Raw genomic sequence first — 17346 nt, 5'->3', positions numbered from 1 at the left:
TAAAGCCACAGGCCTGAGTCCATGAACCACAAAACACAGTCTGCAATATATATAGAAAAAAAATTTCAACATTTATGACATTTGTCCTGAAGGCTAGGTGGATGAATCTGTTCTGGCTGTTCTCCTACTTCCTTGACAAGTTGATGTTAGTTGTAAATGTCTATATGAAACACATCTGTGACGCTGTCCATCACATTTTATATGCGTTTTGTTTGGTTGTGGCATTTGGCAGCATTTCCCCACCACTCTTCTGATTAGCTGGTAGTATTACAGGCCACTTCCATTGCTGTGGAGAAGCAAGGCCTTTGCTGCACTCCACCAAGGCGAGGCGCTTATCCGAATAGCAGATTTCATGACAGGCAGGCAGTAACTAACAGCCCCATCTCAAAAAACATTCACACAATAGGATGAGAAATGTACACTGGTGTATGGTGCTCTACTGTTTTCCCTAAAAATTCCACTATGCTATATTCTGCTTATGTTAGATGTTTGGAGTACAGCTGTGCGAGACGACACCTCTCGGTGATGCCTCAAAAGTGTTTTGAAATCTCAGTTTACCACTCAGTCAGCTTATTTCTGCCGTTTTGGACGCAGCTCGTGTGTAGCAGCCCAACTGAATCAACACTTAAAAAACAATGTAAAAGTGTAAATTAGCTATCATTAGTCTTCACTAGGTAATCAGTCGGGACTTTAGTTTTTTTCTTACTGTGATCTTAAAATCTGAATAGCAGCTACCAGTTGAAATCTGGTATGTGCTGTCAGAGACATCTTTATCCCCAGAGTCTCTCTCTCTATGTTTTACAGCTACGTTTACCCTAAGAGTACCCTACGAGATGTCCATTAACTTTATGAAGGTTAAAACTTTGTTAAAACTTTTCTTTAAATATTTTACTTATTTGCTGTTTTTTTTCCTGAACGATGACGCCTGCTACACTGACAATCTTGCCTTAGGCAGCCGCTAACCCAGCTTACCTAAAAATGAATTCATGAGTTTGTATTTCCGTTTGTGTATCCGTGAAACATTAAATGAGAAAAAAATGTCTTTCAGAGACTTTATGAGCTTGTCCAGAATGACTTTTTAGAGACTTCGTCTTTTTTCTTTCGTTTTCTTGCAGTTTGACAGATGAGACACTGAAATTGATAATTAGCGAATATGATAAAGGTACAATTAGTGTCATCTGTAAGAAAAAATTAGTTTTATCAATAATGGTAAGTATAGCTGTGTCATATACCATAATTGTCAGTCTCAGATTTCTAAATAGCTTCTAAATTGAAAGGAGGAAGCTCGGAAAAAGATGGTAAAACCAAACATTTCATATCTACAGTGTTGTTTTCTATGCATAGTAATTCTAAAAGTCAACAAATCACACATCTTCAGTTGTACAGGACATGAATGCAGGAAAATGGACTCACTGCACTACAGTTTGGAGTCTGTAAAGTTGGAGCCACCAAAATTCCCTGTGAAGTAGAAAATCCAAGCACATACTGACTGTGCACAAACTACTGCTGATCCACACTTTTGACACAATAAACAAACAGTTGACCTAGTTATGTAAATCACAGCTTAAAACTGTGGATACAACACACCAAGGTGACTGATGTTTTGTTTGTCCTGCCCTCCTCACAGAAGTCTCCGGCCAAAAAGTTGAGCCACGCAATCAGTAAATCTTTAGGCTGCGTTCCCATCGGAGAGCCGCCACATCCTGTGTTCCCCGAGCAGGCCGAGAGACCACAGGAACTCACCCATACTGTGTAAGTGCCATTCCCATAGCATTTGTTACCACTTTTTGTGTCATTAACGAGAGAAGCCCAGATGATTTGTTGATTAACAGCACAGCAAAGCCCAGTGTGCTCGTGATCTATAGTCTGCTCTTGTCATGTAACTGCCTCCATCTTTCCATTTCACCGCCGCAACATGACTGATAGAGTGCCATCTCGCTAAGACGTCGAGACCGTGATTATTTGCCGATGTGGAAATGGTGATATACTATGCAGGTTCATCCGTTAACAGCACAGTCGTCCTCATCAGTCTGCTGGCAATGAAACGGGGCCGATGGCATAAATCTCACACCCCGGACTTTGAGGCGGCTGGTTATCATTACAGGAAATGCATTATGTTCTGCTGCTGTCTTAAACCCCACACACTCATTTACATTTCAGTTGAAAAATAGTGCGATTTCCATAATCAATTCCGCCACTGAGATACATCGATCGCTAAGGTCACTTCATATTTTTCTCATTGCTGCTATGGCGAAAGTATGGTGCTTTTGGCCTCCACCAAGACAAAATTTAATAATGTTTCAGATTGGGGAAAAAAAAAAAGACTTATGATTTTGCTTGTTCGTGGTATTAAGAGGATCGTAGGAAATCGCTCAACTTTCTCATCTGAGCTTTCAACATTTCTCATGGCACATTTCATAACAAAATCCTGCTTCATATTCCAGTCACGACCATAAACCTAAGCTGTCTGTATGTGCTTTTGCTGCTGGCAAGTGTCAGTGAGTAATTGATAGTGAGAAACATCACAGGGGAGAAACGAGCTTGGCGAATGCCAAGAAAAATAGACACAGCGTAAATACATCAACACGGTTTCCTGTTTTACTGCCTGATAGATACCATCATCTCTGAGTCACTTCTCACACCCTGCTCACTGGCGGGAGGATTTTTTATTTATTTATTTATTTTATTCTCCTGCATTGTTCCCCAAACTTATTCATGTAAGATGAAGTTAACATTTGCATAAATTTACAATTCATTGCAACATGGAGAATCAACTGTCGACCTGGATGTTTTCCTCCAACTGACAGGCGAGGTGATTGGATTAGCTCGGGTGGTATAGGCTGTGTAGCATGAAATTACATCACAGAAGTAGATTAATATTGATTAAAATAAAATTTGTGGCTAAACTGCTTTGGATTATGTCTCTCCTGTGCCCTCAGCAAGCAGTAATCCGTGTCAGGCTTTTTTTGTTTTTTTTTACAATGTTGATGATTTCGGATGATGGACGCCCCCTGAGAATATTGACTTCTGTCCATTTGGGGCTCTTGGTTATATTGGATTTCAGAGCACAAAGACCTTTTATTGCAATTATTTTTCCTCTGACTGTTTTTTCCATGAACTGAAGGATCCTGGATGAGTGTCTTTTTGTTTTCCTGTAACAAGTTATCTGGTGGAAAGTGACTAAGGACATGCAACTTTATATTTCTACTCCTCTACTTTTCAGAAGGTAATATTGTACTGTTTACTTCACTACAATCTGATATAGTTACTAGTTGGTTTTCACATTAAGATAAAAATAAAATACATGCAAGTTTATAAAACAAAATGTGTTGTTAAATATCAGTAATTCTATTTTTGTGACCACTTACAGCAGTGTCTAGTTTGGTCATAGTCAGATGGTTTCATTTAAATTACACTTAGGAGCCCAGATTATCCAGATTAAAGTCCATAGAAGTGAGTACAGATTTATGTCACAGAATTTAGTTTTTCTTCTTATTCCTCCCTTTAATCATCTCCCGGTTTCATCTTGTGACTCTTAGGTCACCAGTCTCTAGTTGGGAAACCAATTCTAAAGTAATTAAAACTAGCTTCACCTGAACCAACTCTACACTTTGCTTACACATCGAGGCATCATTGATGCCCAACCTAATAATGAAACATAAATAATATAACACTGGCAGGTGCCAAGAGTACTTTTGCTTTTGATCCTAATGTTTTGCTGATAATACTTCTATACTAAAGTGGAATTTTCAATGCAACCTTTTTGCTTGTCGTGAAGTATTTTTAGACTGGTGTACTGGAGCTTTTACCTAAAATGTCTGAATACTTGTGTATATATATATATAGGTTACATACTGTATATTTCTGAGAGAAAAGGACTTTTTGAGGTAGAACATCTTGACATTATGTTCTCACCAAGACTTTAATGGACAAAGTGCATTCTCATGCTCTCACAGATGGTATTTCAAGGTTGGCAGCACTATGTGTGCATTGTCACTGACTTTTAGAGTAATGGAAGTGACTGTTGACCCCTGAGACTTTGCTTGTATGTCTTTCTGTCTCTATGGTTACATCTGACTCTCGGAAGATATTTACCAAAAGTCCTCATCTTCGACAATGGAAAAAAAAAAAAAAGTCTATTTTTGGTTCCAGAATTGTTTATGTTTTTATTTGTGTGTGGTGATGAAGTGGAGCCTTTCATCAGCCATGCCATGAAAAGATGTCTTTTAAATCTGACAACCATTCAAAACACGTATTCATCAGTGACGGCTATTCTCAATTTTGTTTCAGATTTAATGCTTCCATATTTAACTGTGTATGCCTTCGAACCGCAGAACAGATTTGTTGGAACATTACATCCAAAGAAAATCCAGTGAGTCATTTTGTCGACACAAAGGTCATTATCCAGATTTTATTTTTTTATTTATCCGTAATATGACACATAATTTTAGATTATAACATTTAAGGTGTGAAAAGATACCACTATCATATTTTGCTCATGCATCACACATCTGTCAGTTACATATGAAGCAATAGCCAGGAGACAGTTAGCTTAGCTTAACATAAAAGGCAGAAATAGGGGGAAGCAGCAAGTCTGACTTTCCTGAGATAACTGACTGACTGACATACCAGCATCTATTGGTTTTACTAAATAGTCCTGTTTGACATAAAAGCAAACATGTAGTAACAACATGTTGTAGTTTTTAGCTAGCGTACAGCAAACTTATGTGCAATTGGTGTATTATCTGATCAGTTAACTTCTCAATGGTGATGCAAGGTGAAAACTTGCTTAATTTCATGTCTTAAAACACTTTTTGAGGTGCTGACAGGTAGATTTCATTGCTTTCGGACAGAGCCTTGCTAGCGGCTTCCAGTCTTTATGTCAGCTTAAGCTAACTGCTGGATGTGGCTCCATCTTTACCGGGCAGATATGAGAGTGGTATTGATCTTATCGAACTTGTCCCAAGGACGCAAATGAGCATAATTCTTAAAAAAAAAAAAAAAAATCGAATTATTCATTCCTTACTATTGAACTATTCCTTTAAATCCAACATACTAATTGTAAATCTGCTGCATTCTTTGCAACCATGAACCTTAAAGAGTTGACGCTAACGGGATGAGTCCCGTTTTTAAACAGCTAATTTCAGAGAAATTATGGGTGAACTGAGGTGACTTTCCTCCCATTCCCACATTGAATTCCCTGCTGGCTACAGAAATCTTCCCTCAAACTGGATCGCTAATTAGTCGCAGGAAAACTGCCAAGCCTCCAATTTTAGTCTGCATTGGCTACACATTATTGATGATACATAATAGAGAGAGAAATGTGCTGTTGGTATTCTGAAAATAGTGCAGCCGGTTGCCAATCTTGATGAATATTGTCTGTGAAGAGGTGTTATTTAATGCTGTGAACCCTGAGACATCTGTCAGCGTGGTCTCTCAGGTGTGTGTGTGTGTTTGTGAGAGGCTGACGAAGCACCTGTGAGTGAGTAATAATGGCAGATTCAGGGTAGAGCGTCAGGTTTGATCAAAAATTCCAAATCGAACGGACATGAGTCTCCCAGTTGCCCAGCCCCTCGTGCCGTCTTCAGACAAAGTGTAGCTATTCTGATACTGTTTTGAAATATTTACTGGCATCTGAAAGCAAAGACTAACAGTGAGCTGAGCTGTGAATTTTTCTCTCCACTCAAACTGTCAGCGAGATTCTTGGGGATTTGTGTTTTGGAGAGGAGTTATAGGTTTGGGATCCACCATCTGTCTCAGGAACTTTAAATCTATGATGCTGCTTCTTACCTTCAGACTTAGCACCGCTTCTTGCCAAAAGACTTTAAGCACCAAAATAGTCTAGGAGTCGAAAATAGGCATCTTACCGTACTTTGCATTAATGTGGAACACACACTACAGCGTCAAATTGTCAGTGCCATGTTTAATATTAAGCAACCAATTTTCCACTCTCTATATAATCCCCAGAAATCCCTTGACAGTTTTAAAATGCCTTCCTCTGTTTTACATCTTTTTTTATTCTCCGGGTCAATGCAAATTCCATCAATGTCATTAAAATGGAGAGAACAGGCATGTAATTCACTTTTCTGTGAGCATGATCCATTGGGCTTTTATGGCCGAGGTACTGACAGCCTCCCCGGGGGAAATCGGAACACCTTTGCCGACGGGAGAGGATGCTTCATGTTTGCATATTATTTTGAGCCAACTGGATGGCCATTGAAGGCAGCCATGTGTCCATCGTTGTCAGAAATTAGGTAAACGTGTGTGTGAGTGTGTGTATGAAGCTCCGGCAGACTTCATTTTCCCTATACCCCTGCCAACTGCTAAGTACAAGGAAAGGGTGGTACATTGTCATTCGCTGCACACAGGTAGCACGAGGCTTAGCGCAATGCAGACTTTGATCTCTTAGTGCCTAAATTTTGACCTCTGAGGCACCGTCTGGATGACTGGGCGATGCGTCCTTAATCATCATTCCTTCAGTCAGCCAACCACGGGGCTGCAGACGCTGATGTGAATGACTTAGGCCGGTTAGAATTAATCTAAATTCTTAGTGGAAATTGAAATACTTCTGCTGTCAGTCTTTTATGTAAGAGGAAGCGCTGCTGTTCCACAGAAGTTATACTGGTGTACTCAAAAAAGGACGAATGGTTATTTATAAAAAAGATAGCTGCGAACAGCTTTGACTTATGCAATTCGCTGAAGGTAATAGGGAGATATGTAAATTATAGTATGTGGAGACCAGTTTCTTACACATTTTTCTTCTGAGGACATTTCTGCTTTTTTTTTTATTTTATTTTAGAGATTAGGGTTATTCAGAGCAAATGGCATTTCCCTAATTCCCTGTGTGTGTGTGTGTGTGTGTGTGTGTGTGTGTGTGTGTGTGTGTGTTAGAGAGAGGTGAAAAGACAGAGTCAGAGCAGAGAGCTTCAGAGTGAAGAGAGAGAGAGAGAGAGAGGAGAGGGAGAGAGAGCTACGTCGTCATGGAGTCATGTGACCGCCGAGTTTCCTTGGAGACAGCAGCAGTGTAGTACATTGAGATGCTCGCCTGCTCAGTTGAGGGCAGATTAGGCATCTGGCAACAGCAGCAGTTGGATGTATTTAGCCAGCCAGACAGGTGCTTTCTCTCCTCACAGAGGTAAGTGTTATGCCTCTTCTGTCTGAAGCCCTTCACCTTCAGGGTGTATTATTGTACCATAATGAGCATTGAATAAGAGGTAAACGTTTTTTCACACGGGCTGAATTTTTTCCCTCGGAGTGTTTGGGCACACAGTTTGTCTGTGCAGGGGACAAGTAGGCAGCATGAGCGGGTTTGAATTGTGACTTCTTCCTGTTAGTATCTAAATGCTTGAAACGTGGAGAATTTAGCAGGATTGTGTTTGTGCAAAGGGCCTTCAAAACTACAAGAATAACAGGACTGAATAATTACTCATGCAGGACTGTCCATGGTTTTCTTTTGAATCTGTTGGGCGAGTCCTGTGGGACATTCAAATGAATGAACTAAAATAATTGCAGCCTGTCTTCAAAAAAAGAGAACATCCTGAACCCCATGAGCATCCACATTAATGCAGGAAACGTATAATTTGGTTTGTGAACAAACAACCCGGCAAATGATTTGAATACAATTGAGCGATCAAAAGAAAAGAAAGGCAGTTGCTTCTGTTTTGTTTTTAGGTAGCACAATAATTCACAAAAAAGAAAGAAAAAGAAGATTGTGTTTGCAGCTGAAGCACTTTGTGTCACCGTGGCAGGCAAAAAAGGCTTTCAGTGCCTCATGCTGATAACAGGAATCTGCACAATGTGGATATAAATAGTTTGATTTTGGCCAAAAATGCTGATAGGACACATAAGCATAACGAGACACAAAGCTGTTGAGTGCTTTGCCTTTTATGTGATAATGAGTGCTTTAAATAAAAACAGTCAGCTACAAGAGAATCACGGCTGATGACTACAGAGAGATACGACAGGCAGATCAGGGACGAGGAAATCGAGTGCTGTCGTGAGCGGCTGCTATTAGCTGTGCCAGGTGAAGTGTGAAGCTTGAGATCACCTGAGAGGCGCTGAGTGATATTTTGATCTGGTAATGAGACTCTGTGGTCGGAGGGTTTTGGGCTCCACTGAGCTCGTCGGGGCCACTGATTCAGCCGCCAGATGGACCCCGTAGCTTTGGTAGCTCCCACAATGTCACCTTTCTCAGTTTTTCACAGACTTCCAGTTTAATTAGATTTCTTGTCTGCTGTTGTTGCTCTTGCTCATGTTAATTAGGTTTAAGCTAATCGCCGTAAAAACATTTCAAATCACCTTTCCTGGAAAAGTCAATTATTTTGCTACAGTTTTAAGACAAGTACAATGTGTTGCCTATTTTGTGCAGGGCACTCAGTAGTTTATATTGACCCCCCCCCCACACACACACACACACACAAACACACACACACATACCACCCCCCCACACTTGGCTTCCCTCTTACCCTCTTTTGTACAGTTGGATTAAATTGCAGTCAGGATCGCTGATTCATGATTACTAATAAAATGCAAATGCCCTCTACTCCAGTCCCTGGTGACACGTACCACAGGCCTCTGCAGTCTAGCATTAAAGACCTCTAATCTTGTCTTTTAGTCAGCCGAAACCAGTGGCCAACAACATGAACGACACAATGCTCATGTCCTCTGGGGCACCTACTCCTACCAAAAGGTAAGCACAACCCCGGGCATAATGCACAATGTCTTTCTGAGCAAATCATTCTGATGATTCCACAGAATTAGCCTCACTTTTGCGGTGATTACCTCTAATGTATTCTTCAAAAGGTGACAAAATGTCACTTTGAGTTAGACACACGCAAAGTTCGTTCTTTTAATCACCCGCTGAAGTCAGCCTGTGCTCAGAATAGGTGACAGCTTCTCCCCTCATCAGTGGAAATAACAAGAATGGCGCAGCAAATCAGACTACAGATGTTATTTGTTCCTTCGCACATTTTTGCATCCGAGCAGCGTGCCCTTGTGAGTATTTTTAGAGAAGAATTTGTTACGCTGTCATGAAGAATATGTGAGCACTCCTACTTAAAGGGTTGATTTGACAAATAGATTATGATAGAACTGGAGCTTGATCGTGTAAGCAGAGAGTAGGCGAGGGCCCCGTGAAAGCAGTCTAATTGTCCTCTCATTTGAGTCCCGCTCAGTTAAAGGCCACCTCTATTATTATTTACTCACAGTGGTAATGAACCATTGTGGTTATGAGTTCGATAATGGAGAGCACTCTGAGGCGGCTGTAATGTATCTGCACTCTGTCCTGCAGGTCTGTGCTGGGTGAATTTTCCTTTTGTGTCTCTCCATCCCGTCTTTCCGGGCACTTTGTGTTTGCAAAATGGGACTGCTTGGGGACTCAGGACATCCCACGGCACATTAGAGGCAAAGAGACATCACAGTCTCACAGAAAGAATAGAAGTGTGCATGTGTCCCTTTGTAAGAACAAGGGGTTTGAAATACACACACACACACACACACACACACACACACACACACACACTCCGGTAGAAGAATCAAGAAGAGCTCGAATGAAGTCTGTGGCTGTTTTTCTTTCCTCCACTTGTGCTCTTCTGGGTTATCGTATCCAGGCAGCTGAAGGGCACGCTGCAAAATAGGTCCATCGCAGCAAGACTGAACCTTAAAATGTGTTTTTTAATGATAGAAATCTGTCAACATTCCTAATCTCAAGAAAATGAGGCTACATTTTGAAGTTAGTGGAATTATCTAACCTTGCATGAAGATCTCCTGTCCGCGTTTAGGTAAATGAGCCGCTCACAATCAATACCAGATTAAGTTCCTTGCCGAGATGAACGTTCTGTGCAGTCTTGTCTCCGAGGGCTGACAGTATCAAGATCAGAGCAGGTTTGAGGGAAGCTGACAAGATAGCGACACCTGAGGCGGTAAAACGATGCCTCGCATCCAGACCCGTGGAGGTCAGTGGAAGACATCACGTGTTGCAGCATGTACGAGAGCAAGGCGACACTCTCCTGACGTTTGTTTCGCTGTGGCAGTAATGAAGAAGCCCGATAACCTTTGTCTTGACATTTCGCTCTGTGAGTCAGAGCTGCTTTGGGAAGATGTCATGCGCTGAGGATGCTGTTGCTTTGGGGGGCATAACAACTACAAAGCTGCCATATTTAGGGCAGAAATTGCGCATTAAGCCACCGTGACGCCTCCAAAATAGTTTGTGTTGAGAGTCGGTGTGGCTACCGGCAGATAAGGTGTCGAATGAGGAGAGGAGGAGCAGGTTTCACTTAGGTTTGCTTGCAAGGAACAGAAGGCCGGTTCCAACCAGCCCCTCACTGTGTCACATTTGGTTTGTAAATATTAATCTATTGTTATAATTACCCCGCACTGGCTGCTTTCACATGAGGGGCCTATGAGTCAAAGATGCTGCTGCTGAATAATGCAAAGCTCCTCGTGGCTCAGTCTCAGTTCAAGAGCTCCAAAGCGAAAAGCGGCGCCGGTGCTGTCCTTGCTCGTTGACCCTCGTTATGGATTCCACTTTGATCAGACAAAAATACTTTCGCGATTGTGTGTCAGTGCAGGTGTTGAAATCTGAATGCACACCGTCCGTGTTGTTGTGCTTCCAGCCTCCATCACACTGTGCTCTCTGATGCTGTCTGCTCTGCTGACATGGCATCTGCTCCTCCCCAGCAATCGCTCACAACTAGCCGGTCCTTCAAGGGCGAACCACAATTTATTACCTGTTATTCATGCAGAACATTGGCGGAAAAAGACAAATTTAAAAAAAAAAAATGCTTGTCTTGAGCTTGATGAGTTTTAATTCTGAGTTAACTGAGGAGTGACCGAATATGAGTCAGCTGGTGTGTTTTTCCACCAGGAGACTTCTGATTTCCGCACTTCAGTGACGTACACTTAACATAAAAGTTTAGTTTAAAATATCTGATCATGTCCTGGTGAGAAAACTAACTCTGCTCCTACACCTTACTCAAATGGACCCAGACATGGTGGACAGTAGGTCAGCACAACAATTTATTGATTTAACACTTAACATCTGTTTATTAAAATACCGCATTCGTTGGCAATGAACAGCTGTGTTTTACTCTATGGTCATTCATGATCTGTTTATACACCAGCCAGTTGGTGCATGCAGGAGGAGTTATAGTTAAATAACTTAATAACTTTATGTAATAGTTTTAAAATATTAAAAGTGAAATGAAAGACTCTAGTTTACTATCACATATGTTAGGGATGCACTAATACGAATCTTTCTCTCATGATGCTGATATACTGAGCCTTAAATTATATAAGAGACTCCATTTAATGTGTGATCTGTCACATCAGGACCAGTTAATAAGGTACCAGTCTGGCAAATCAGATCTGTGCATCCGCAACCATCGGGATATGCAGACATTATTACAAGCAATTGTTGTTGTGAGTTGCGATTTTCCCTTCTTGTCAATAATAAAGTCCATGCCACTTGGTGATACTGAGTAAAGATAAATATGATATTAACAAGTAAACACAAGTCATGAATGCTGAATGCTGTCCGTCAGGAACAAGATGCAACGTCCCTCCTGATGTTCAGCAGAATTTCTGGCCTCAGATCACAGCATATGAAAAGTCACAGTCTCCAAATTTATTGTGTTTGAGTTTAGAAAGAAAAAAAAAAGAAACAACAACGCTGATATCTTCAAATGTGTGACAAAAATAAAATGTTCCTGGGAAAGGTGCCAGTTCAGGTGGGCTTGAAGGCAGTTCAAACCTGGCACGGACCATCAGGTGGTGCCAGGAAACTCCCTGATGAAGCGGAGGCGGGAGCTGCTTCTACACCAACAGCTCGAAGATCCAGACATGCAGCCCGGCGTTGAAAAGACCTTTTAGGGTCACAGCATTTCCTGAGCCAACCCCGGAGCAGCTCCCTGACGTGCAGTGCTGTACTACTTAAATCTTAAAAGAAACCTCAGGTTCCGTCTGTGCCAGAGGATGAGACTGTTAATTATTTTTTAAGGCTCCCATTTAAGACATTTCTTAAAAATCTACTCAAAAACAAATGCTTTGACATGTTGGCAGAGTGATTTTTCCATCTGAATGTTTTTTGGTTGAGTTGGTGACAAAATCTTGAAAGGAGTCGAACGACCCACACAGTATTTTAAGATATCATCACTGGTCCAAGAAAACACTTGAAACGAGCGAAGTAGGAGCTTATATTATCTCATCAAGCTGACAGCTGCTTCGAAACAGATAAGCTGCTACAATACAAATGTCGATTAAAAAGGCCGGCTTGCAGGGTGTTTTGCTGTCCCGGGCAGTCGAAGCTGCGGGGACTGTGGCTGTTGATGCAGCGGAGTTTGGAGCCAGATTGGGTTTAATGGTCTTAATCATCGCTCACTCTCCAGTCAGAGTCAGACAGCGTCCAGCTCCATTTCGGCTATCCTTCACTCTTCATTGCAGGCTGCCTGCCGAGAACGCACAGCATATGTCCTGTCATCTGTCCACGCCATATGCCACGCCCATGATCATTTAAAGTCTCATGCCTTATTTGACATTTCCAGTCAGTGATGAAATGGCCAGAACGGAGTGCTGGCACAGTCACAAATACATTTGGCATGCTGCAGTCTCCCTTACTCATCTCGGTTCATTGTTATGACCAATTATCTGAGACTGTCTATCAACGCTGGAGCCAAAGCCCAGTGCCTTATGTGAAGGTCACCTCAATTACAGTTTTTTTTCCATGCAAATTGTTTTACGCAGTTACTTTGACTGTACAAACTTTGCTTACAGAGTAGCTTTTCCACATCAGTGTGTTGCTCTGTGTGTGTGTGTGATATACTTCTATGTCTCTGGTTTCGGGCAGTGTGTTGGAGAGTCCCAGCCGGCTAGATGAAGAGCACCGCCTCATCGCTCGCTATGCCGCCCGCCTGGCAGCCGAGGCCAGCAACTCCACAGTGAGTGTCTTGCAAGACACTTGATGCTTTGATGGTTGTATGTTATTGTTACGTGCTTCTGCTGAAGCCGCAGTGTAAACACTACTCACACTTGCAATTCAAACTGAATGGAGAAGTTTTTCATAGTTTCATTTTCTCCAAACACGGTGAAATAAGTAGTACAATATATATAGACAAAAGTATTCAGACACACCTCTTAATGGGGCTGTTTTTCAGGGTTTGGGCTCGGCCCCTGACTTCCAGTGAAGGGAAATCTTAATGCTTCAGCACACCAAGACATTTTGGACAATGCTATGCTTCCAACTTTGTGGCAACAGTTTGTTGAAGGCCCTTTTCTATTCCAGCATGACTGTGCCCCAGTGCACAAAGCAAAGCTCCATAAAGACATGGTTGGATGAGTTTGGTGTGGAAGAACTTGACTGGCCCACACAGAGTCCTGACCTCAACCCCATCCAACACCTTTGGGATGAACTGGAACGGACATTGTGAGCCAGGCCTTTTGGTCCAACATCAGTGTGTGACCTCACAAATGCTCTGCAAAGCTGTCTGTGTGTTTAGAATGCGATGTCCCTATTGGTGAAATGGTCGGGTGCCCCAATACTTTTGTCTATATAGTGTCTTTGTGCGTAAGATTTCAGTCCTAGTTGATCTGGCAATATCCACGACCATCCTTGTGGTTTAATACTGCAGCAAAAACTCTTCAAGCAGTCACTTTGTCAGAAATGCAACAGAAGAGCAGCTGTTGACCCAGCGGCCAAACGAACTACATGTTGCTTTAATGAAGAGCTCGATGATAACAGCGACCACACATCAGCAGGAAGCCGTAAAAGGAGTCGGTCCCCTTGCTGAGGAGTTGGAGGTCTTACTGTGACTCCTGCTTGTTCTACTACTGCTTTAATTAAAAGTAATCAGAAACAGTCAGAAAACTGCCTTGGTTTTTCCGACATGTCTTTGTGGTCACACATTCAGTGTGTTTCCTGTGACTGCTTCACAATAAAAGCCAACCAGTTGGTGTACTTCAACATGAAGCAGCTGTGGTAGGAAGAGCATTTCTTGAAATACGCATGACAAAAATCAGCCCCATCAGAGTTAATTGACAGCAACCAAACAGCCCACAAACTGTTATAGAGTTGCGCAGCAGGAGAACGTTTCGTGACTCGCAGCTGGAGCTCTTCTACAGCTTCGAACAGCGTGAAGCTAAAATAATCTGTCAGAAATATCAACAACAGCTGCGCTAAATTCGTGAAGCTTCTGTTCATAAAACTTTCAGGGGAGAAGTTAAGGGCGACTGCCAAGGTGCGTTTCAACGAGAAAACATCCAAACGCAGAACTTAAAGTTCTGTCATGTGTGCTGTTAGCGTGTGCTGAGAAGAACAGATTTTTTAAAATCTGCATCTTAAATCAAGTCATTTTTCATTTCAGAGGTCGATTTGGCACTCTTTTTTGAATCAAGAGTTTTTACTCTCGCCTCCGCAACCCAGCCCACTTTGCAATACTGATGTCGCTAAATCCTGATTGGTTCATGACATCACCTTTTCCCAACAAAGTCCCACCCACTTGAAACCATCAAGGAAAATACAGACAATAAATGATTTGGATATTGCTCATATAAAATCCTTAAAATTTTCCCCGACAGGAAAATGTTTGAGGTTACGTTTGTTTGGTTTTGTACTTTGCAGCCTGACTTTTCACGTGTGTGTGTGTGTGTGTGTGTGTGTGTGTGTGTGTGTGCGAAGGAAAGCTGCGGTGAGCTGAAACATAATCAGTCTCCAGCAGAGAGTCGTTACAGTGCATTGTGGTCTTTTTTAGTTCTCACGCCGGTTTTAATGCCATTCTGTGATAACTTTGTTTTTTCAGCAACAATGTCCTCCGTCAGATCTGAGTTTTAACTTCGATGCCAATAAGCAACAGAGACAGCTCATCGCAGAACTGGAGAACAAAAACAGGTACAACTTAAACATCGGAAAACAAATTATATTTATTTATTTCGAGATACTGTAGTCATACTGAGTATTACTCTAGTCTGCTTGCAATATTGTGCCTTTTACTGCATATCTGACAACTATGATTACTAATTACGGTTCAGATTTATGTGCAAAACGTGTGATGTGTTTAATAAATTACTACACATTTAAACAGCCCAGCACTATATGGGATAGTTAAAGGGACAGTTTGACATTTTGAGAGATTCACTTACTAGCTTTCTTGCCAACAGTTAGATCGGAAGATCGATAGCACGCTCATGTCTGTCCAGTAAATTTATAGCTACAGCGAGTGCCTGGTTAGCTTAGCTTAGCATAAATACTAGAAACAAGCTTCCAGTGGAGAGGAGACTAACTCCAAGCATTCTTCTGAAAATGTTGAACTTTTCCTTTAAAATTAGCTCCCTACACATCACTGCATCAAAAATAATAATTGTGTAATTTGATGTAAAGTGTGTATCCTAAAACACCATGAAACCAGTCATTCTGCGTGGGTCGTTACTGTAAGTAAATGCTGGAGGTGATACTCTTTTACTGAGGTAAAATTTAGAGTGTTTTTTTACTCCTTCAGGTTAAGCAAATGAATTCTGAATTATTTCCTCCTCCACCACTGCTGTTTAGATAACCGGTTAACTAGAGAATCTTTACAGGGAGATCCTCCAGGAGATCCAGCGGCTGCGTTTGGAGCACGAGCAGGCCTCTCAGCCGACCCCAGAAAAAGCCCAACAGAACCCAACACTTCTGACGGAGCTGCGGCTCCTCAGGTATCGTCCCTACTCTCCACCACAAGAGCATCTCTCCTGCAACAACAGGAAGACAGAGTCATATATTAAGGACACCAAGTAGTAAAACCACTTCAGGGCCGCTGTATTTATGTCGGCTGAGCTCATTCTTCAAGTGGAAAAAAACGCCTGACTAATTCAGGGGGGGATGATTGTGAATTAGCTTCGCTAGCAGCAGCATGGACATTTGTCATGCTGGCAGGACACTGAGACCCTTAGGTTCAGAGAGACTCTTTGCAGCTCTTGTTGCCCTGAATGACGCTTTGTTTGTCTCGCCTGGTCTGAATAATGCATCGGCAGTAAGGTTTATGGTGAACAGCTGGGACAACAATTTTAAATTTACATTTATTTAATGTGTCGTGGCATAAATTTTCTTCTACTGTTCATGTTTGTTAATTATATGAAGTTATGTCAGAATTAGAGATGAATTTGAATCATACCTTTCCAGTTTCACCACCCATACAGTCACACTCTTTGGCATGTTAGAGGATTGTTATAGAGGAATTCATTCATTTTTTTATTTTATTTCTAGATAATTTTGTTTGCATCACTGGAGGAAACATTTATTCCACTTAATCTTTCTCCCGGTTTAATTCAAATATGCCCGGAAGCATTTTTCAGCTCACTGAGCCTGTTCGCGATTCAGGTTTTTGACCAGGATATTATTAAGTAGTGAATGTTTCGTGGCAGGCAGAGTGCTGTGTTTGGCTCTGATTTTGCCTTTATTCATCCTGGGGATAAGTAACAGTGATGTGATGTTATTTATGACAGTGTACAGAGCTTTGTGAGTTTTTGATAAGACTACTCCAAAGAGACAGAAGATTTCTACAGTTTTTGAGGCTTTTTTCTTTGAATTGCAGTTACATATTGTGAACACTAGAGGGTGATAACAAGCCAAAATGCTTACCAAAAAGGCCTGATCTTTGCTGTAACCCCACCATACCTCAGATTATCTGGGCTCCACAGTGTTCTCTTTCTTTGGTGGTTAATTTTAAGTTACTTTTATCAGTGCTGAGGGAACCGATGACAGATTAATAATGACAAAAAAGGTAACTGTATCAGTGGCACAGTGCAGGTAAAAATACTAGAAAATATTATACATGACACACGCAACAGGAGAAAATTAGTCACTGAGTCTGTGACTGATCCTTGAATTATTGGACATAGTTTTTTTTTTTTTCCCAATGCATCCCAAAACCTTTTCCTTCTGCTGCAGACACAGGAAGGACGAGCTGGAGAGGCGCATGTCAGCCCTGCAGGAGAGCAGACGGGAGCTGATGGTGCAGCTTGAGGGACTCATGAAGCTGCTAAAGGTAAGACGATCACCTGTTTGTAGAAGCCACTGAATCTGTATTAAAATATCACGGGACGGTGCATAAACACTAACGTTGTCCCGAGTCTGATGTCCTTCTGTTGCATTTGTCAGTGCTAAGCTAATTTACACGATTTTAAAATCCTTCCTTAAAGCATGGGTGCATGTTTGATTCTCTAAAATTAAGTTTTGGTGCATGGAGAAATCCCTTTCTTTTTCTTCTTCTTCTCTTTCTTCTTCTTCTCCTTTCATTGCCTTAATTGTGTTGCTCTCACTCTCCCTGCTCTCTTTCACCGCTTACCTTTGCTGACTGATAGGATGAGGAGCAGAAGCAGGCT

At 41.7% G+C, this 17346-nt stretch overlaps 1 protein-coding gene across 6 annotated transcripts in view; it reads left to right on the top strand.

Moving 5' to 3' along the window:
• dtnbb (dystrobrevin, beta b) overlaps positions 1–17346 on the top strand; it is a 35113-nt gene that overhangs the window by 9663 nt on the left and 8104 nt on the right. For 3 of the 6 annotated variants that reach the window (XM_046412815.1, XM_046412814.1, XM_046412816.1), the window contains exons 10-16: positions 1628–1752; positions 8615–8689; positions 12842–12932; positions 14790–14878; positions 15565–15678; positions 16913–17009; positions 17326–17346. In XM_046412815.1, the coding sequence (XP_046268771.1) occupies positions 1628–1752; positions 8615–8689; positions 12842–12932; positions 14790–14878; positions 15565–15678; positions 16913–17009; positions 17326–17346 (612 nt within the window). The remainder of the gene's footprint in view (positions 1–1627; positions 1753–8614; positions 8690–12841; positions 12933–14789; positions 14879–15564; positions 15679–16912; positions 17010–17325) is intronic. The other 3 variants (XM_046412818.1, XM_046412817.1, XM_046412819.1) reach the window with 3 other exon arrangements.

The sequence above is a fragment of the Scatophagus argus genome, chromosome 15, assembly GCF_020382885.2.
Source record: "Scatophagus argus isolate fScaArg1 chromosome 15, fScaArg1.pri, whole genome shotgun sequence".
NCBI lineage: Eukaryota > Metazoa > Chordata > Actinopteri > Scatophagidae > Scatophagus > Scatophagus argus.
Note: the sequence above shows the minus strand (reverse complement) of the source record. Positions and strands in the feature narration are given on the sequence as shown.